Source organism: Rattus norvegicus, chromosome 2, assembly GCF_021556685.1.
Source record: "Rattus norvegicus strain SHRSP/BbbUtx chromosome 2, alternate assembly SHRSP_T2T, whole genome shotgun sequence".
Classification (NCBI taxonomy): Eukaryota; Metazoa; Chordata; class Mammalia; order Rodentia; family Muridae; genus Rattus; species Rattus norvegicus.
In genome coordinates, this window is record NC_141535.1 from 80,929,609 (window position 1) to 80,951,666 (window position 22,058).

A 22,058-nucleotide genomic window follows, 5' to 3' on the forward strand; every position below is an offset into this window, starting at 1 on the left:
TTATATTCCTTCCACCTACATGGAACTTTGAGTATGTTGAGAGTGTCGCTATCAGGCTGTGGGTGGTGTGCTCTAGATCATAGTGACTCCTCCTTCTGTGCTCATGGTTTTGTGCGTTCACCTCGTATATGTGGTTGATGAAGAACATGCATCTGTTGTGTGGAACTAAGCCTAGACTGGCCTCCTGGGTGAGGCCCTCTTAGGTTTGATTTTTATTTATTATCATTCTTTCATTATGACCTTGTTGCACTTCCTAGGGAAATGACACTCAAAAACAAGGGCGTTTGCCACATTTTTTTTAACATTTCTTGCATGGATGTTTCAACTCCAGAATGAATACTGGATTGGAAAAGCTAAAAGAAGCTTCAGAATCAGTTGCAGCCCTGAGCCAAGAATTGGCAGTAAAGGAGAAGGAACTGCAGGTGGCCAATGAGAAAGCTGACATGGTAGGTGGCCAGTCACTGACTTGCAGAGAGATACCAATCTCCGCTATCGTAAACTACTCACTGTTCTGTATGAAAACTGCTTACAGTAGACAAAATCAACGAACCAAGGCAAGAAACATGTGTTGCGTGCCCAGTGTGATATATTTTCTCCCCCTATTTATCAGGTCTTAAAAGAAGTCACAATGAAAGCACAGGCTGCTGAGAAGGTCAAGGCTGAGGTACAGAAGGTGAAGGACAAAGCACAGGCCATTGTCGACAGCATCTCCAAGGACAAAGCCATTGCAGAAGAGAAACTAGAGGCCGCAAAGCCAGCCCTAGAAGAGGCAGAAGCTGCACTCCAGGTGAATGTGGGTGAAGTGGCAGGTGCCCACAGGGAAGCGATGTGGACCAGACCAGAGCTGTAGCCTCTGGTTTAGCTGGGTCTGCAGAGCCTATCAGCCCTATAGATCTCACACAGACAGATTAACATCTTGTGCTCACTTTTGAGAAATAATGAGCCCTGTCACAGATTAGCAGCCAAGAGTCTTGGGTTGCTCCTTCAACGTTTTCATTAATAGTCTGTGTGTCAGCGGGAAAGTTGAATGAAGTTTCCAAAATGTTTCTGGACTCACTGAGGATTTTGAAGTGGGTGGTCTATGAGATGAAGCTTCCTCTGAATCTGTTTGGGAATCATCCAAAATGGAGACTGCTGATTTAATGTAGTACCTTAATGACAGAGGTGGAGTGGTTTCTAACAAGGCCACGGTAACTGTGTGGCCATAACTGCGCTGATTAATGTGACAAAGGAAGTCTTCCTTCCTTCCTTCCTTCCTTCCTTCCTTCCTTCCTTCCTTTCTTTCTTTCTTTCTTTTTTCTTTTTTTAAGAAATGTAATGTGTTCTGTGAGCTAGACCATGACTTATATGGTAGGTCAGTGTTGAGGAATCGATGCAGGATTCTCTTTTAAAGATTACCTTTAATTCATTCCTATTCATCTATTCCCTTAGGCTATTGATCCTTGGCTTAGAAATGGATGAATAAAAAAAAAGCCAATTATGCTGCGTGTCCACTGCTAACACAAGTTATTTGACCTCATTTGGGCACGGATCAAAACTCGATAATGAGATTATGTTCTCTTACCACTTCTTTAACATGATGCCTGAGAAATTCCCAAGTCTTTTTGATCCAAGTCTTTAAGTTTTGTTTTGTTTTGTTCTTTAGGTATTTCTGACCCAATGGGCTAAACCACTCCATGGTAGAGTTCTTGCTGGGTATATGTGAGGCTTTGGGTTTAGTTCCCCAATCACAAACAACAATAACAAATGTTGCATGCATTTCCTGTCTAGTGAGTTAATGGATATATTGTCTTCTCTTTTTCCCTGATTTTCTATACGTACTTGCATTTGATATGTTGCCCATGCTCTGGCTAAGCTATTCGCCTCTATACTTCAAGTCCTGCTGCGTCTTTAGCCTCCAAGATCTGTGGACACGTAGTCCTTCCTCTCCCACAATTTTGTCACCCTGACTATACTGAGAGTCTTTGATCAACAGAGAAGACATGGGCACTGAACAAGGACTTTTAAAACCGTGTTGAACTCAGGATACTTACAATCACAGAACTGTAGTGTAAGGCTTCTCAGGTATTGCTTTTCAAAAGAAGGCCAGTGTTTTCCTAAGAGTTGTGTTGGCGTCCTCTGTTCATATTGTAAGATGTCTCTAGTATTTCTCTATATTGCAGTTCTCTACAGCTAAAATATTCTGTACCATACATCCACTGGTGTAGACATATGTGGGAGCAGAGGTGTGGTGATTAGACATTTGTAAACTTCATGTTAGTATAGCAAAATACTGGAGATAGTTCCTGTATGAAGAGACCAGGCCTGTTTTATCTTACACGTTTAGTGCTTTGAGTCTGGTCTGAGGCAGCACAATATGGCCAGGTCACATGGCGTAAAACTGCTTGCTTTATGACCATGAAGCAAAAGAAGAGGGGAAGAACTGAAGTCCCAATGTCCCCTTCAACAGGGCAGGGCTCCATAATGGCTTTCCTCTATGTTCTACCTCCAAAAGACTTCCTCACATTCTAACAGTTTCTCCCTGGGGACCAATCTTGGATTTTTGAAGGACACTTAGCCTCCAAACCACAGGGGCATGTATAGAACATAATTTTATAGTTTTCTTGCTTGATCCTATGTGTGTATTACTGTGTCTTTGTATTTCTGAGATCTTGAAAAGTGGTATGGTCAGTCTGTTCTAAGAGAACTCTAGATGCAGCTAGACCCGTACATTGTATCATCAGGATATGTCAATCTGAGAAGAACCAATAACAAAGTATATGTCCCATGGGATTGAAGAGATAGCTTAGAGGTTTAGAGAACTTGGTGTTGGATCACCTATCCATGATTTTCTGGGGATCTAGCCCTCTCTTCTGATCTCTGTGGGAACTAGGTAGGCAAGCAGTTCACGTATATACTGGAGGCATTCATACATATAAAATAAATAGATAAATCATTAAAAGAAGAATGTGTCTCTTCCCACCTTAAAGTTTAATCAGACTTTAACTAGTTGGCAGCAAAAATAAAGTGTGTTCAAATGGTAAGTAATTGTTATATTGCCATGGTGTCTAGGGTCTTACACATACTCATACTGCAGATGCAGTAAATGGAACCCAGTAGTTACAAGAAACACATTGGTCTCCAGGTACAGAATCAGCACCAGCTCCTTTACTCCCACGCCTGACATGCGTGCACAACTGTCAACATATGTAATTGATGCATTTTTGTGCAAGTGTAATTTGATCCTAGTTTCCCACCGGCTGTTTCTCTTTCCATCACCCTTCCTCAGAAGTCACACATCTCAAATAAGGGTCTGAAAATCTCAGTTTGCCACCTCAAATTTCTTCTCCAGCTGCCTAGCCTTCAGAAATGCTGGTAGGTTGAAACACAGCTCTTCTTCACAGCAAATCACCAAATTGAGTGTGAGTGTCTACTCCATCTCAGAGAGCTTTCATCTCTGACAGGGTGTGCAGATAAGAAATAAGGCTTTAAGACCCTGGGGTCATGTACTGTTTGTCCTAAAAGTAAGCCTGAGTTAGACACATCTTTCTCCAATACCGATTTCATAAAAAGTTCAGCAGAGAAAGTGATACCAAGTAAAAGAGGCTGATTACAAAGTAATTTGCTGCATAAGAATATCCGTGCTAGAATTGGAATAGAGCCTTTCTCAGAGCTGTGTGAAATTCGAATTGCCCAACTCTCTTCATCCAAAGGTCAGTTCCCAGCTAAGAAACCTCTAATTATTCAATCTGTCAGCCCCAAGGCTACCCTCTGGTGTCAGTCCACTGTGACAATCTGAGTTGCTTGAGAGAGAGGCAGATTTTTGACCTACATAGCTAATGAGCAAAAAGGCCCCGTGAATACAGTATTTTTCCTCATTTCAAACCCTGATAAGTACTTAAGTGCTGAGTATTTTGTTTTAGACTACTTTTTAAAAAAAAAAACACAATGAAGTCTGTACAGTTTTAAGAATGTCACAGTTCCATATCTGCTCACCAACATTTCTCTTCTCTTGTTGCTCCTTAAAATTGTAAAAATATGGCCTTTCTACTCACCTAACTTCACATCAGTACACACATATAAAGGAAGCTAGGATCTGCATGTGAGAGAGAAGGTGCAGTGAATGTCTTCCTACATGAAGGTAGCTCGCTAAATATAAAAATTTCCACTCTTGTGTATTAGAAGATGAGGGAAGAAAGTGGAGAGGGTGTTGGGATATGTGTGATGAGAAATGGGAGACTACTCAGGCTATAAGGATTAAGAAAGGGGGAAAGGAAAGTGGGAGGAGGGTGCTAGGAATGACAAGGGCCAGACAAAGCTAAGTATCTGTGAAAATGCCATTAAGGAACTTGTGATGAGGTTTCTGAAGAGGACGGCTTAGCAGTTCAAAGCATGCACCGTTCTTGTAGAAGACTCAGGGTCAGTTGCTCGCACACCATTGGGTGGATCAGAACTTCGTGTAACTCAAACCCTAGAGGGGTCTGAAGCTCCTAACTTCACAGACACCTGCACTGACATGCACATGCCACTCTTGTTACAAAATGAAAAAGAAAATATCCTAAAAAAAAAACCATGAAGCTTGCAGGATTATAAGCAAATTAAAAAAAATGAAAAGAGAATTGTAAAGAATTTTGACTTAGTAGGACGTTCATTTCTTTGGGCTTAAATGTGGGAATATACCCTATGACTCTTAATTTGAAAGTGCTGCCTGTCCTCTGTTAAAACACCAGCATTCAGACATGAAAGTTTGTTTGTCTGCGTTTTCTTACCTGAGCTCGGATGCTCCATCCCACAGACCATTAAGCCCTCTGACATCGCCACAGTGCGCACACTGGGCCGACCCCCTCACCTCATCATGCGGATCATGGACTGCGTGCTGCTGCTGTTTCACAGGAGGGTCAATGCAGTGAAAATTGACCTGGACAAAAGCTGCACCGTGCCTTCCTGGCAGGAATCTTTGAAATTGATGACTGCAGGAAACTTTCTCCAGAATCTACAGGTTGGTCTTTCAATAAAAATGGACTAAGAGGGAACCCAGTTGTCTTTCTTAGCTGAGCCTTTTAATAGAATTCATTTGTAAAAATACTTTATTCCGCATATGTATTTTGGAAATGCATGTGAGTATTCTTTTGTAGTACACTTTTCTCTTTCGGACATAAGTGTTAGACCTTTCCTGGGCACTTTCAGCTATGTTGCTGGGCAAACTCCAGTAAAAGTTGGCAAAGTCGTTCTAACGCATCTTAATAGGTGGATGTGCTATCTGCACATGCGAACAGATGAGGTTATCCTCAGTATTTTCAGAACTCCCAGTGGATGCAGAAATACGAGGGTGCTCAGGCTCCTTATGTAAAGTCACACAGGTTTTGCATATATCCTTGCGTGTCCTCCTGCATGCTGTAGATGACTGCTAGATTATTTACGATCCTAACACTGTGTAAATGCTGCCTGGTCACTATCCATTTTGTTCTTGTTAGATGATCTCACTGAACAGCCTACTTGAGCTCACAAGCCATCAGCCTCAGACTCTCAAGGGTTGGGATCACATGCACGTATTACCATGTCCAGTTTGTTATGCTATATTGTTTAGGGTACAACAGAGAGAGAGAGAGAGAGAGAGAGAGAGAGAGAGAGAGAGAGAGAGAGAGAGAGAGAGTTCTGTATGTGTTTAGTACATACATGGTATTTCTTCTGAATAATCTTGATTTGTTTGGGGCGGTCTATACATACCCATAATCCACTGCCTGTGATCATACGTACAAGTTGACAGTAAGTACTACTATTGGAAGAGAAATTTATAAATCTGTAATTTTGTTGTATATGTTATGTTCAAATTTTAAGAGTCCTGCTTAACAAATATGTATACACATATTAATCATCACCCAAAGCAGAAAAATATAGTTAGAGTTTCTTTCAAGCTTAAAGCACATCAGCCTGAAGTAAATATTATTCTTTTTTCTCATTCATAATCATTGCTTGTTTGGAAATGACCACATAAGAAATCACGGTATGAGGTCTTGGTTTGACCTTCATTCACTGTACAGATGAGATACATTCTTATTGTGGCAAAAGTTGACTTCGCATTCACTTCCAGGGGTAGCTTTCTAGTATATGATTGTTCTGTGTGGTAAGCATGTAATAGTTAGGCTTTATTTTGAGGAAGAAGATAAGAAAAAGGAAGAGAACAAAGACATTAGTTTTCAGTGTTTGCACAGTAGAATTACTCTAGAAAGACCAGTTTCAATTCCAGAATTGATGCTGGGGACACAGGTCTGGAGAAGGCAGAAAGCATGGTGTCTTGTAGAACTACACCACACGGGTGCATTTGGCGTCAGTGACCTACAAAGTGTAGGTGGTAGGAAGCCTGGTGAACCCAGGTGGAACTGAACTTTGACCACAGGTTGTCTTTATTTTAAATTCAAGCATTTAATCACAGTGAATGCGACCAGTCTTAAATAGACTTAAAAACTACTATTCAGATTTTCTGAATATTTAACGCTCATTTCCATGAGATCTTTTGAATCAATCCCAGCGTGAACCATGTGAATGCGTCCCATTTTGTCTACTGGACCGTTGACGTGGTTTTTGGGTTGTTTCTAACTTTTGGCCGTTACAAATGAATCTGCCATCTGTTCTGACATACAGGACCTTTGGGGGGGGTGCGTGAATGCATTTCTGTTAGCCGTATTTGTAGGAGTCGGATTTCTGAGACATAGATTGTACACCTTTTCCCCCTACAGTTTGTAGACTGTAGGAAAGAGCTCTTTTAAAAGTCCTGTCACGTATGGAGCAGCAAGACTTACAGAACTCACCCCCACAGCCACACTCTTTTCTGCTTTTCAATGTCTTTGTGTGAGATAGTAGCGGTTTCTTTTGTTATGGGCTCAATTTGAATTTCGGTGACAGCTAATGATGCTGAAAATCTTCCAGTGGGTTTGTAAACCTTTCAGAAATTTTTATGTTAATTGCTTATTTGGGTCCCTCTCTCTCTATAATTATTCCTTTTATTTTTTGAACTTATAATTACATCAGCTTCCCAGTCTCTTTTCTCCTTGAGTCCCCTCTCCCACCCCCCTCCTGGCTCTCTTTAAAACTCGTGGTCTCCATTTTCATCCATTGTTGCTATACCTGCAAATGCACATACATTTGTAATACTAAATACATAAGTACAACCTGCTCGGTTTGGATAGTGTTACCCGTATATGTGTTTTCATGGCAGACCGTTTGTACTGGATAACAAATTGGTTTGCTTTTCCCTGGGAGAGACTATCTCTCCCACTCACATCATTCCTTAGCTCCTGTAGTTCTTTGTGTAGGGTTAGGGCCTAATGGCGTTTCCCTTGCTCATTTTGGTGTGTCTCTTGGCGTCTTCCTAGTTGAGCTCACATTCCAGCAGTCAAGTGAAACTTTGTCGGTGTAGTTTCCGGCATCCCTAGAAGACATGATTTCACTGGAAACTTTCTGATTCTTTGTCTCTTACCTCCCTCCTGCTAAAACTAGTTTTAAAGATTTGTTTTCCTTTTATACATATGAGTGTTCGCTTGCATGTGTGTCTGGTGCTACAGATGCTGCAAAAGGAAGTCAGGTTCTTGGACCTGGATTTGTCAATGGCTGAGCCACCTTGTGGGTGTCAAGAACTTCGGTTCTTTGCAGGAGCCAAATGTACTCTTCAACATTGAGCCATCTCTCCAGCCCACTGTTAAACTTCGTCTGTTGGCTTTCAAATACTTTACGAATGCTACAAATACCTTCAGCCACTTCCTGACTTGTTCACTTTATTACTGCTGTCTTTTGCTAAGCTGAGGTTCTTAATTTTAATGTAGGACTTTTTATTGATGTTATTAATAGCATTCTCTGTGTTCCATTTAGATCTTGGCTCCCTCCAAGGAAGAATATATCCTCTTCTGTTTCCTTCCAGAAGTTTTACTGTCTTATCTTCCAGATTTAGATCAAGAGACAACTAATGGGAAATACCCACTCCATGCCCTTTCTTTAAGCGACAACTTCAGCACCATCTTTCCTTCCTGTGACTGCTGAAGCCATGGCACCATAAGGTGCCTTCTCTCTACTACAGAAATGAGTAGCTTATGAACTCAGTGGGTCGTTGACTTGTCTTGGCAACTCTGAGACTAGGTGATAGTGTGGTTAGACTTTGAATCCATTCCTTGTATATGACTCCACATCTCCTTTGTGCATTTGATGGGAAGTGCTTGTGGAACCTCTATCTCCACTATTATCTAAGTCTCATGAAAGAAGCTTGTGACAAGCAAGGTCTGAATGAAAGGGTATTCTACTCTGCTATACATGGTCTGTGAAGGTTTATTCCATGCAATTACCAGTTGCTAGATTTATTTATACTTGGAAAATAATCACCCTTTTAGAAGAGAAAACATTATTATTATTTTTTTTAACATTCAATTTCATCGTGGCTGGGTTTTCCTTCCTGCTACAGGAAGGCATTCTAAATCCATTTCTGCTGTGTCTTAAAATTGTATTTCTCCAGGAGATAATAATTCTCTCATATTTGTGAAAGCTCAATGATTAAAAATTAATTCATCATTCTCAAGGTGCAATGTCCAAGTTATTGCTCTCACATTTCATATGAGTTTAATAGAACTTCTGTCTGAATCTATTAAGCATTTAGTTGCTGATAAATGCTAAATCTATATGTCCTTAGCCTGAATATAGCTGTGTGTGTTTGTTTTTCTGTTGTTGATATTATGGGTTTATAATTCACCTGTTTAGTATTAATGGAAAGAAGTTTTTATTGCTCTTGAAATTCTAATTACTATAATAGTGTTCATCACCTAAATGCGTTACTCTTTTGCTGGATCCCAGTTTATTTAACGAGGGCACGTGTCTGCGCTAGGACAGAGCGCATGCTGGTAGGTTTCTTTTGTAAGCATTCCACACTGTGCTTTCAGCTTTAAGACTTTCACCTAATATCCTGAGACACTGACAAACAAACAAACAAGCAAAACACATACCATTTGTCTAGCTTTACATGCTTACTAGTTTCAGTTACATTGAAAACGGAATGTGAGTTTAGATATACCTCATAAAATAAGTATTTTGACACAATTTCACATTTTTCTCCCACAGCAGTTCCCCAAAGACACAATCAATGAAGAAGTGATAGAATTTTTGAGTCCTTACTTTGAAATGTCCGACTACAACATCGAGACTGCCAAGCGCGTCTGTGGGAATGTAGCTGGTCTTTGTTCCTGGACCAAAGCTATGGCTTCCTTTTTCTCTATAAACAAGGAGGTGCTCCCTCTGAAGGTAGGCCTCCAAGAGTGAACCCTGTGACCTGTGCCTGGGCGAGCTGCTGGGTCAAGTGGTCTGTACAGCTCAGAGCTTTGGTATTCAGTGCCCTCAGATATGTAGAGTGAGGTTCTGAACAATGAGACCAAGATGTTTCTTTATAACGTGGTTCCAAGATTGCAGGGGCTTTTAAGCAGGAATTAATTATCTGTGAAGACATCGAGACTGCTGTGAGTTGCTTAAGAAAAATAAAGCAGAAAATTAGAGCACAGAATGTTCTCCAACAGTGTTCAAGATCTTAGGCAAAGGAATCCTATGAATGAAACAGGGTTGAGACGTAGTTACTGGTGCCAGAAAATACTCATCTTTGAAGAAAGAAGACAGAGCTTTCTCTTTCCCTTTATTGCACCTCAGGGAAGACTGTCAGCTATTTGTAATTAAATGCCATTTTGAGCCTAACCCTACATTTCCCCAAGTAGCTGAGTTTATGAGTGTTATTTCTATATTTGACATCACTATTAAGAAGACACCTAATCTTTAGCAAACACAGAGGTGAGTACACCTAAAAAACACAGGCCCTAATATTCCTGTCTTAATGATCATAATTTGTGGCTTCATTTTGTTTTTGTACATTTGATCTTTCCAAACCATAAACCAAGACTTGCTTATAATTGTTAGCTAGCTGATAAACTTAATTATGATAAAATGATCGAGAGTATCAAGGGGATGATGCAGGATTTAGAGGGTAGGTCTCAAGTTTACAGAACTATGTAATGCATCAAAGACTCATTCAAAGTCAGAGAATTCCAGAGCAGATAATTGGTGTCATGCTTGCTGATATCATGGAGACTGATCAATGGAGAGTCCAGCAAGCTCAAGACTGGTTGTAAGAAGTGCACGCACTCTCTTTATATTTTCCAAGCAAACATGATAATGTATACTTTTGTTTTATTGTATTTATTTTAAGAATAGGGAACTAAATCATTAAACCAAGACCCCTTCCCCCACAAAAGACAGAAAAACAAAAACTTTTCTCCAGGCTTCATATTTCAGCTTCCAATGAAGGACAAGTCTAGCCTGTCATGTATTGTGTTGGCTTAAGAAATGGTTTTTAAGATAATCTTTAAAAGCTTTTATTTGACATTTTGACCTCTATAGTCTAAATAGTTTTTAGGTGTTTTGCCTAGAACTGTATGGAAAATAAATTTGCTGATTGCTATCCTTATGACATATAATTTTATGCTTATAAATGGATAAAAATTGACATTAATATTTGGGTTTGGGTTAATGCAGTTTGAGGTGATCGCAGAGGTAGAATAAAGCACCGTTGTGAGCATGTGCCATGGTGGAACTCCCACCATCTAAACTGTCAGTTTTGGGGCCTTCCTGCTTCTTCCTCACCCTATGTCCCCTGCAGGCCAACTTGATAGTGCAAGAGAATCGTCATGCCCTGGCCATGCAGGACCTGCAGAAAGCCCAGGCTGAGCTGGATGACAAGCAAGCAGAGCTTGATGTGGTGCAGGCAGAGTACGAACAGGCCATGACTGAAAAGCAGGTAAGCAACACTTGGCAGGGGAGGGATGCTCACACATTTTGTTCTCGTGAGCTCTCATTCCTATCGTATCTTTCTTTGAAGAATTGGTTTCCTGCAAGAACTCACTGAGTTTTATAATGCACACACAGCACATGGTCCTTCACTGAGTCCTTGACTCTGTTTCTAACTAACACTCAAAGCCATTGATAAGTAAGAGTCAGGATGGTTCACTCAGGCAGAAACTGGCTCTAGGGATAGCTATTCAAGTCGCTCTATGCATGAGGACAGTGAGGAAACCTGTGCAACTGAAGTCATCTCTACCAACACATTACATTTAATCTTTCAGACAGTTTTATAAGTAGGTGGGACAGATTGTTCTATTTTTCATGAAGGAGCCAAAGTACGGAAATGTCAAGGGAAAGTTCTGACTTTAAGCTGACCAATCACAGCCTGGGCAGGACTTGGCTATTTTGATGTTGACTTAAGATCTCCCTGTTACATGGATGTAGCTGACAGTAGGAGTATATTCTACTGCACAGTAATTGTCCACAAATCTGTCTCTGTCTCTGTCTCTGTCTCACACACACACAGAGGGAGAGAGAGGCAGAGAGAGACACATACAGAGAAAGAGGTGTGGGGGAAGGGATTTTGTACTTGCTAGCATCTAGGCCCACAGACTTGTCATCTATTATACAAATCCAAGGTCTCCTGGGGTACTCTTTCCTTCTAAAATCAAAGTGGATTTAATATAGAGTGCATGCAGATAATGCTTCAGGGTTCCTTGTTTACGAAGATGGCCATGAGTGCTTGGGTTACCAATACTTACTTACGGTGAAGGGAGGCCAGATTGGACTCAGCAGACAAAAAACCCTGGAGAGATTGCAGAGAAAAGGCATTGGGGTTTCTAAGTCATAAGACAACTTTAATGATTTTCTCACTATTTTAAGTACTTTCATATTTCATAGAAACCGAAAGCCACAGATGATAGATATTTAAAGTAATCTGCACACTAGATTACATAATCTTTTAGCCCCACATCATATGTATCAGATTAACTCTATTGTATTTGGCATATGGGAGCCATCGTGACTCTTTCTTTGAATATTTCTTTGAATATTTAATCTGGAAGTGCACCCTATCCAGATTAAAACCCTTGCTTATGACTCTGCAGTTTCATGGCATGTAGAATACAATCTACATCTCTTGAAGATCAAAGTCTCCTGAAAGCTGTGCGAGAGCACCTCTAAGGATGCTTTGCAGGACTAAGCACCTGCATGGTCTTGTATATTTCTACTCAGGGGGTTCACTTTCATAAGGAGAAAATTAGCATTCCAATACAGAGTCCCCTTTAAAAAGCAGGAGGAGAGAGTATTAATTTCTGTCTTTCTGGATATTATTCACTTGTATCCAGAAGCACTCCTTAATAAAGCGTTCTTAACTATTGTTATCGTGTTTAAATTTTAGCAGGTTTGCAGTCACCCATTCTTTTTGTTGTTATTGTTCTGGAGCACTTGTTTATTAGTTTAGATAAAGCTTATTAGTTCATGGATTAGTTTATTAGTTTAGATAAAGGAACATAGAGAACTGCTATTGTAAAAATATGACCATAGCTTGAAAACATGATTTTGAACAGATTTCAAATTTCTTTAGGTTGAGCAAACATTGACCATGGGCCTGCTGCTGCCAACTTATGAACATTATTTTCAGTCATTTTTGTTCCATTTTCTTTCTTTATCCTTAGGGCTGGATGAAGGTGAAAAGTGTTTGTGGATCTCCCAAAGTTGTTCTAGTGTGCAGTTCATTGTAGCCCAGGCCTGCATGGCCTCTTCAAAGAGTATCTGGCTACTATACACAAAGGACACAGTGCCTTGTCTTAGGGTCCAACTTCTCTGACCTTCTGAAGAGTTAGCTGGCTTACTGCCCAGTTATCAGAGACCAGACCTCAGAGTTGGACCAAGGTGTTCTGTACCAAACGTCTAACCAGAACTATCTGCTCCTCTCTATCTACCATAAGCATTAACCCCTTTGCCTATAGTGCAGTAGGAACCTGGAAACCTAGAGACCAAAGATGGGGAAGTAGGGCCTAACGGTTTTCTTAATCAGCTGGATATAAGGATGGGAAATTCTGACAAAATGCAAAGGAAAATCCATTTATAGACTGCCCCACCTAGGGATTTATCACATACAGACACCAAACCCAGACACTATTGCAGTATTCCAAGAAGTGCTTGCTGACAGGAGCCTGTTATAGTTGTCTACTGAGAGGCTCTGTCAGAGCCTGACAAATACAGAATCAGAGGTTTACAGAGTCATGCTCACAGACTGAGCAGGGGACCCCAGTGGAGGGGTTAGAGAAAGGACTGAAGGAGCTGAAGGGGTTTGCAATCCTATAGGAAGAATAACAATATCAACCAACTAGAACCTCCCCCCCACCCAAAGCTCCCAGGGACCAAACCACCAACAAAAGAGTACATATGGAGGGACCCATGGCTCCAGCCACATATGTAGCAGAGGATGGCCTTGTCTGGCATCAATAGGAGGAGAGGGCCTTGGTCCTGGGAAAGCTTGATACCCCAGTGTAGAGGAATGCCAGGGTGTTGAGATATGAACATAGAAGCAGGGTGGGGGGGATGAGATAGGAGGGCTCTAGAGGAGAAACCAGGAAAGGGGTTAACATTTGAAATGTAAATACATAAAATAGCCAATAAAAATATCTTTTCATTGAAAACTTTGTTTTAAATAAACTATTTTAAATAAAATACCATACAACTGGTATCTCTATTCTTGGGATGAAGCAAATAGACATATATGATGGGCATATAACACAGGAGTAGGTTTTCTATTATTTTTCATTAACTAAAGGGAAGACAAAACTCCAGAAGGAAGATGAGAACAGATTGCATTAAGTATCTTCCCTTTTCAAGGGACTGTATTGTGTTATTCTTAAAAAGCAATCTATTCATTATAGAAAATGTATTTAGGGAATCCTGGAGAGGAATATAAATAATACCTTGCTCTTATATCTGAACATATTATATATGTATATATATATGTGTCATAAACTTTAAGCCAATTTAAAGACAGAACACTTGTTTCATATCTACATTATTAACTTAAAAATATTGCAATATTTTTGGGGCATAAAAATTGCAAGATAGTATTTAACCGGTTTACAATATTTGTGCCATATGGTAATTTAAATGGAGATTTAAATAATCCCACTAACGAAAATCTTGAAACAGTTTCAACTTTTCATAACATTATAGATCTTCCCATTGAACCTACGTTGTGAAAATATGCAGTAGGTATTTTTTACAGGTGGGCATTCACTGATATCCACCTCTTTGCCCATATTCACTTCATTTTCTATACTTTCACGTGTAGAACTAGACGTCATCTCTTAAACATCTACATAGAATATGAGGAATATTAGGGGCTGGGAGTATAGTTCAGCAACATACATGTTTAGCATGCCTGAGGCCCTGGGTTTCATCACCGGCACTAGAAATTTGGGGCAGGAGTGGCTAAAACATATGGAAGTCTGCTTTAACGTCTTGTTGCTGTCTCAAGGAACAGCTAAGAAATAGATGATAAGTTACACTAGGCCGAGATTTCTGCAGGAGTCTTGGAGTCCAATGAGGCGAAGGAAATGTAAGTGTCTTCTGATGTGAAATGCAACATGGCCTTAGGTGATGCCTTTGGAACAGCAGGATTTGACATGAGAGATACTCCTAATTATATTTTCCTAAGAATTGGCTTCTTTACATACGTTGTATTATGTGATACTATCGTGTGTGAGTTTACTAATGAGTGATAGAAAGATTCTGTTACTAACACTGGGGATGATTTGGTTGCAGGGGTCATGGCACTAGGCAGAGAAACAGAGACAGCACAGACAGAGCTGTTGTGGTAATTATTAAAAAAGTGGAACCTTTTATCCTGCGCTAATGCTGGTACCATGGGGCCACGTGGCATCTGTGGGGTACCTTCATCTCAGCGGCGGCTGGTTCTAGTGTGGCACCACACCACATTACCTCTAGCTCTGGTGGTCTCTCCACTTCCATTGCTAGTCACCCTTTCTGGGCTAGCCAGCCAGGAACTCTCTGGTCCCAGCTACCGAGTAAAATCTGGACACTAGAGGTCCTGCAGCAGCTGGCCTATCGTGACTCTCTGTCCCAAATTCTGCCCATACTTCAAGTAACCACCCCCTGGTAGTTAGAGTATAAACTCTCAACAACCTGGTAAAATCAAGACTCTATAGGCTGTAATTTAGCAATCAGATTTATATGTTAAATTCTCAATTCATGCAAGACATCCACATAATAAACTCACAACCAATTGGTAAAGATATAAACCGCCCACCTAGATAAGATAAATTGACCTATAGAAATTGATCTCTTAAGAAATATTCATAACTACCTATGGCCATTTCAGACCACACAAATCTGGGTCGTCCTTTTCTACCTTCATTTTGATTATTCACCTCCTTCCTTCTCCCTTGCCTTATCAAAACTTTGTCCCCACCTTTCTTTTCAGTATCCAATCATGGACCTTAACCTAACTTTTGCCAGCTCTCATGTATGTATAGACATCAACCTACACAGAGCTAGAATCTTTTTTTTTTTTGGTGAAATGGTCCTTTTATGTGTCTAAGAAGGTAGACAATTCATGTTTTAAAGTCACATATTTGAATGAGTAGCCACTCTTTTGTCTGAGGAAAGGTTTCCTTCTTGCTTTGGCCTTCTTCAGACCTTGCTTGAAGATGCTGATCGGTGCAGGCATAAGATGCAGACGGCGTCCACGCTCATCAGCGGCTTGGCAGGTGAAAAGGAGCGATGGACGGAACAAAGTAAAGAGTTTGCTGCACAAATTAAACGACTCGTAGGTCTGTACACTCTTTCATTAACGAGACGGGGTGTTGACTATGATGGAGTCAGAGGTTTTAAGCTTGAATCAGACACATGCTTATTCAACTTCGTATATGTGTGTTTGTGTGTCTATAAGCATTTCAAGGGTAATTGTCTGGTACACATGTGCCTGATTCATGGGTGAATGACCCTCATACTCTTATTAGTAGTTCACTTTCAAACACTTCTAAAAGAGTGGGATATTGATCACGGACACTTTGATGAAGGATCTGCCTTTTCTTGTTTTTAAAGTTACAATTTTTTAGTTAGAGGTCATTCTTTTACAACAAAGTTATGGTGACCTGATGTTTATCCTCTGACAGTTCTTTCTTGATGGGATATTTAGACTCTGTTCAACAGTCAGTCAATCTCATGCTTATTGATCAAGTCATTTGCAGACTGTGCTTACAGGTTGACTGTGGAGTTTTGTTTAAAAGAATGGTTGTTGAATTACACTTCCTTTTCAATTTTAGAGAGTTATACAATTGCATGGATAGTCACAACATATTTTAGGGGTGCTTGCTTTCTGCTTTAGGGGATGTGCTGCTGGCAACGGCTTTTCTATCATATTCTGGTCCATTTAACCAAGAGTTTCGAGATCTGCTCCTGAATGATTGGAAGAAGGAAATGAAAGCTCGTAAAATCCCATTTGGAAATGACCTAAATCTTAATGAGATGCTGATTGATGCCCCGACTATCAGTGAATGGAACCTACAAGGCCTTCCAAACGATGACCTATCCATCCAGAACGGAATTATTGTCACAAAAGCCTCACGGTCTCCTTTGCTAATCGATCCCCAGACCCAAGGCAAGATCTGGATTAGGAACAAAGAAAGCCAAAATGAACTCCAGGTGATTTCTGTTTGAGTGCATTTATACACATCAAATTATATCTTTTAATAGAGCTCCCTTATCTTCTTCCCCACAAAAAAGAGAAGTATTTGAACATCTTGCATGTTTTGTTTGGAATCCTAAATAGAGATGTAAGCTCTATATAATAACAAAATATTTTCCATAACCTTATTGTTTGCATTTTGGGCACACGTACCACTACCATATTTCAGTGAATCCAAGCTCGTCTGTTAAGTTCACAGCTTCTTTGGTAGTCAGAAGGAGAGCACTCTACATATGCAATGCTTACATACAGACCTCTAGTTGTCCACCAACGGGGATGGTGGAGGGCAGGAAGAGGCAGAAATATCCTATACTACCTTTAAATGTTACATGGTTGGTGATTTGTCTATTAAAGGTAGAGTGGAAACAATTTGAATTTTCTGTACTATATCACTTAGCATGGCCTCGAGCCCAGGATTTCTAAGTCCTCATTTGTTTCCTGTGGTAGAGTGTTTGATGGTATTACCGTGTATCACATCATGAGTTTGTCTGTCCAGAATAACCTGGTGATCCCATCCCATGTTTAGATCACATCTCTAAACCACAAGTACTTTAGAAACCACCTGGAGGACAGCCTTTCCCTTGGGAGACCTTTGCTCATTGAAGACGTTGGGGAGGAGTTGGATCCTGCTCTGGACAACGTTTTGGAAAAAAACTTCATTAAAACGGGATCTACTTTTAAGGTACGTTAAACCCATTAATACCAGTATTCACAGCAGTAGTGCATCCTGGTACGGGAGAGAGAAGCTTTCAAGGCTTCTCTCAAGTGGAGCCAGTTTCAGGGAGAGGTTTTATGCTCTTCTTGAGTAGAGGCTAAATTATTGACGGATTAGGAGTCCTGTCATGCTTATCTATACTACTTCTGTAACAAATAAACAGATTCTATTTTGATCTTTGACTATTGAAAAATTTAAAACCCTCATATCCCACCTTCCTTCTATCCAGATAAGGGCACACTTACGAAATCCTTGGTACTAAGTTACGTGGTGCTGGTGAGAAACTCAAGCCACACAAGTCCATGTGTGTTTAAATCCTCATCTTAACTCTATCCAGTGACTGCTGTAAATCAGCACCCCTGCCCTGCTCTCTCCTGCCAGTTTTAGGTCTTGCTTGTGTGACTTCTCAAACTTCAGTATGTGAGTAGTAAGGCCCCTCCTCATTCTCAATGGGTTATGCTTTTCTTAGCTTCTGGGTTTAGTCGTGATGCTTTGACAACTAATTCTATATTCATTACATGATGTACTTAGATCCATCTCTTTCTCTTTCGCTTTGCCTTCCCTTTCCTTCCTGCCTCTTGTCTTGTATCCCAGTGCCTTGAAGCTCCGTGAGTACCTAGTGACAATTTTTTTATTCTTAATATACAAACTGTATCCAGTTACATATTGATAACAGCAATAATTGATCCAATATGAAAAAGACCCAGGTGTATCACGCCTCTGTCCAACTTTCTTTTTATAAAAAAGGTGAAGGTCGGTGACAAGGAAGTGGATGTCATGGATGGCTTTAAACTTTACATCACTACCAAGCTGCCGAATCCAGCCTACACCCCAGAAATCAGTGCTCGGACCGCCATCATTGACTTCACTGTCACTGTGAAAGGCCTGGAGGACCAGTTACTGGGGAGAGTCATCCTCACAGAGAAGCAGGTGGGGAAACCAAGGCAGACTCCTGTTACTGCACTACACTGTATTTCATTGATAGAAGTAGTATGAACATGTTCGTGGGATTGATTTCTCTTTTATCCCTGTTCTTTTCCCATGTCCTGAATCTCAGTTCTAACACTGAAACTGCTTTTAGAGCCATTAATCTGGAATCTAAAGTTCACATTAATTCTTCAGTATTTTATTTTTCCACGAAGAGGAAAGTGTTAGGCAATTACCTACAAATGTATTCGTCTATATATGTGTTATGCTGTGCTGTGTGGATGTGCATGTTCATATATGTATAAATATGTGTAGAGGCCAGAGAGAGACATTGGGTACTACTCCCCACCTTTTTTAATTTCAAATTTTATCATCATCATCATCATCATCATCATCATCATCATCATCATCATCATCATCATTATCATGTTATTAGTAGATTATATTGTATATACAATAATAACTATGATGATGATGTTTTAAATACCTGCATATATATCTGTTCCCCACTTGCACATTTGGTACCTGTGGAGGCCCGAAGAGGGTACTGGATCCTTTGGAACTGGAGTTATAGATGATTGCACACTGCCATATGGGTGCTAGGAATTGGACCTGCATCCTCTACAAGAGCAAGAAGTACTGTTCTTAACTGCAAAGCCACCTTTCCAGCTCCATATTCTTTAGATGTGACATCTCACTAAACCTAAAGCTGGTCACTTCAGGTTTTCTGGCCAGCCAGTCAGCTTCAGTGAGTCACCTGTCTCTAAGTGTTCCATCCCCCCTACCCCTACCCCCACCCAGCCATTACTTTCCTGTGCAGGGGTTACAGGCACATGTCGCAAACGCCTGATGCATTCCTTGAATTCTTGGGCTCCAAGCTCAGACCTGCACACTTGTGTTGCAGACATAATCATCTCCCCAGCCAGACGCGCAGTAGGTTTTCATAAAGTATGAGACACCGACAATGTAACCGCCATTACAGTTGTTATTCTATGTTGTTACTCTGTTCTTCAACTGCTTTATTTTTACGAAAAGTTTATTGTATTATGAATTTCAGTTACCCGCTGACCTTTAATGTTCTTGTCCATTTCCGCTTGATTATGATGTTTCTTAGCATATAACATGTAGACTTGGTGCTCGGGCCACACACGACCTTCAGCTCTTTTATGTATTTGCCTTTTATTTACATGAGTGTATGAACACCTATATTTGCCTTTGTGCATTTATATGTATTCATGCACATAGATGCCTGCTGAACCAGAAGAGGGTGTCAGACCTCCTATAATGGAATTACAGGCAGTAGTTACTACCCAACATGAACCTGGGGCCTCTGCAAGAGTGGCAAGCTCTCAGCTACTGAGCCATCTCTGTAGCTTCCCATTTCCTGTTATCTAAAAGAGCTCCACACGTGCCCAATGGGTCTGGTGTAAACTTTAGAAGTTTGGTTGATGAGTTGGGTTAATGGAAAGTCCTCTGCTGTCAGGCATATTGACTGCATTTGTCCTCAATCGCATGTGATAGAAGCTTAGAATTGACTCCTTCAAGTTGTTCTATGACCTACATGCATGTGCAGGACACAAGCTCTCTCCCCACAATTAAATAAATGCAGAACAAAATCAAGAAGAACTTATGTAGCCTCTGGTGTCTCGTCTTCTGGGTTGATCCCTGTTGCTGCAACAAGTACTCTAACGGAAAGAGTGAGGGAAGAAAGGTTTCCTCTCAGCTGAGAACTCTAGAGCACAGAGCATGGCAAAACATGAATGCAAGGCAGGAACCAGAAGGCTAGCCTGCCTGCGATTACAGACATCATTGCCTGTGACCAAAGAACTCGCTTCACAGCCAATACATACAGAAGGGACCATGCTGCTTGCTGGCCTATAGGCCAGTTAATACTCAGGTAGATTTCATATACAGTTAAGGCCTACCTCTGTAGGGATAGTACTACCCACAGTGGGTTGTGCCCTCCCAAGTCAGTTAGCAATCAAGACAGTTCCTCACAGATATGCCCATGGGCCAGTCTGATCTGGGCAATTCTCTGACTATCACTGTCCTCTCAGATGACCTTAAGCTGTGTTAAGTTGACGGTTAAAGCTAGTCATGACAGCCACTGAGTTAAGCCCTGGAATCATAAGTCAGTGTCTGCTCCCTTTGCTACTGTATTTTGAGATAGCCAGCTTAGTGTTCAGTGGAAAAAAATGACCAATAATTTATAAACTTCCCTTTTCTGAGTCAGCACATCCCTTGGGGGAATGTGTGAAGCTTAAGCAATGAGATATAGAAGGTTTTAATGAGACCACTATCATGGAGAGGCTGAAGTTGCTATCGACTTTCTCATGGGCTCGATAGCAATGAGGTTATTTTGCTTTATGGCCCCTTCTGTGCTGACCCAAAGATTTATTAGGTTAAGACCCTGGGCAGATTCTTTGAATCTGCGCCTCCTCCTGTCTGTATACTTTCCGCATGCTGTATTAGGTTTGCTCTTCTGAGGTCTACCACTGGAAGGGAAAGGGAAAATATTTGCCTCTTTCTCATCCCTTCCCTCTCCTCCATATCCTCGGTGTTTTAAATTGCAATACTCAAGAACTCAGATCTCATTTGAGGAGCCTTTTATCCAGCTTCCTAAGTTCATATGGCCGATTAACCTCATTGTGGTAAAACCAGTGTAATTCTGGTGGAATAGTTGTTTGTTGAAGAAATAATAACCTTCACTATGTACTGTTACTTTCTAGGCCTGACCTAAAGTATAGAGGGGTAATTTGAGAGATGCGGAAGTGCCACATTATTACTTTAGTAAGGACTGAGGTTTTGATCAGCAGAACGTATTGTTGAGCACATGAAATCTGGACAGTCTTTTAGGCCAGCATCCATCACTGAAAGCTAGGCTCTGATGTCACGTGTAGCCTTGGCTTGAGAGATGAGTAGCATCTGTGGCAGATAACATAATGTGATTGGTTTTGGTCTGACTGATGCTGTTTGCAATAAAACAAAGCAAAACCAACATTATAACACCAGCACTCAGCTTCAGTGGCCGGAAAGGATTACAGTATCAAGGATGATTTCAGATTCTTAAAAAGACTTTCTTTCACCAGCCTTTCAAAATCAGTATGGGTCAGGGTCAGTGTTTTCTGTCTTCTTGGGAAAAGTGAGAAAATCATGCCCTTACTAACACCTTATTAGCAGGATACACATTCAAAACAAACAACCCTTCCAATCATTGAGGCCAGATGAGCATGACGGCTTTATTTTTTTAATTTCTTTTTATAATACAGGAGGATTATCTTACCCTGCACATCATTATAATAATTATTGTTAACTTTCTCAAAGTAAAGTGTAATACTGGAAGAAGAGACCTGCTGTGTGTGCGTGTGTGTGTGTGCGTGTGTGTGTGTGTGTGTTTGTGTGTGTGTATGTATATGTGCGGTGTGTATGTGTGCATGTGTGCATGTATGTGTATGGTGTGTGTGTGTGGTCAAACTCCATTGTTGTTTCTCAGGCACCATTCATCTTGTTTTCACAGAGTCTTCCATTGGCTTGGTACTTACCAACTAGGCAAGGTTGGCTGGCCAACGGGCTCTATACTTCTCTTGTCTCCAGCTTCTCCGTGTTGGGATTACAGGCACTCCACCTGGCATTTTTGTGTGGATGCCGATGATGAAACTCAAGCAAGCACTTTATTGACTAAGCTCTCTCCCATAACTTACTTTTTAACACAGTTATTTTTTCAAGGAGTTTTGTTTTTGTCTTTTTTCCCCAACATCTACTCTTCTCACCATATCTTTGAACCTTCTAATATGACTGAGATTTTCAGTCTGAGTGTTGAATAAGGGGGTCTGATCTGAT

At 40.7% G+C, this 22,058-nt stretch overlaps 1 protein-coding gene across 1 annotated transcript in view; it reads left to right on the plus strand.

Annotated features, from left to right (window-relative positions):
- Positions 1–22,058, plus strand: part of Dnah5 (dynein, axonemal, heavy chain 5) — a 283,019-nt gene that overhangs the window by 188,643 nt on the left and 72,318 nt on the right. The window contains 9 exon segments of the mRNA NM_001419569.1: positions 332–446; positions 611–787; positions 4,775–4,978; positions 9,079–9,258; positions 10,658–10,795; positions 15,524–15,659; positions 16,217–16,533; positions 17,103–17,258; positions 18,039–18,221. Of these exon segments, the coding sequence (NP_001406498.1) occupies positions 332–446; positions 611–787; positions 4,775–4,978; positions 9,079–9,258; positions 10,658–10,795; positions 15,524–15,659; positions 16,217–16,533; positions 17,103–17,258; positions 18,039–18,221 (1,606 nt within the window).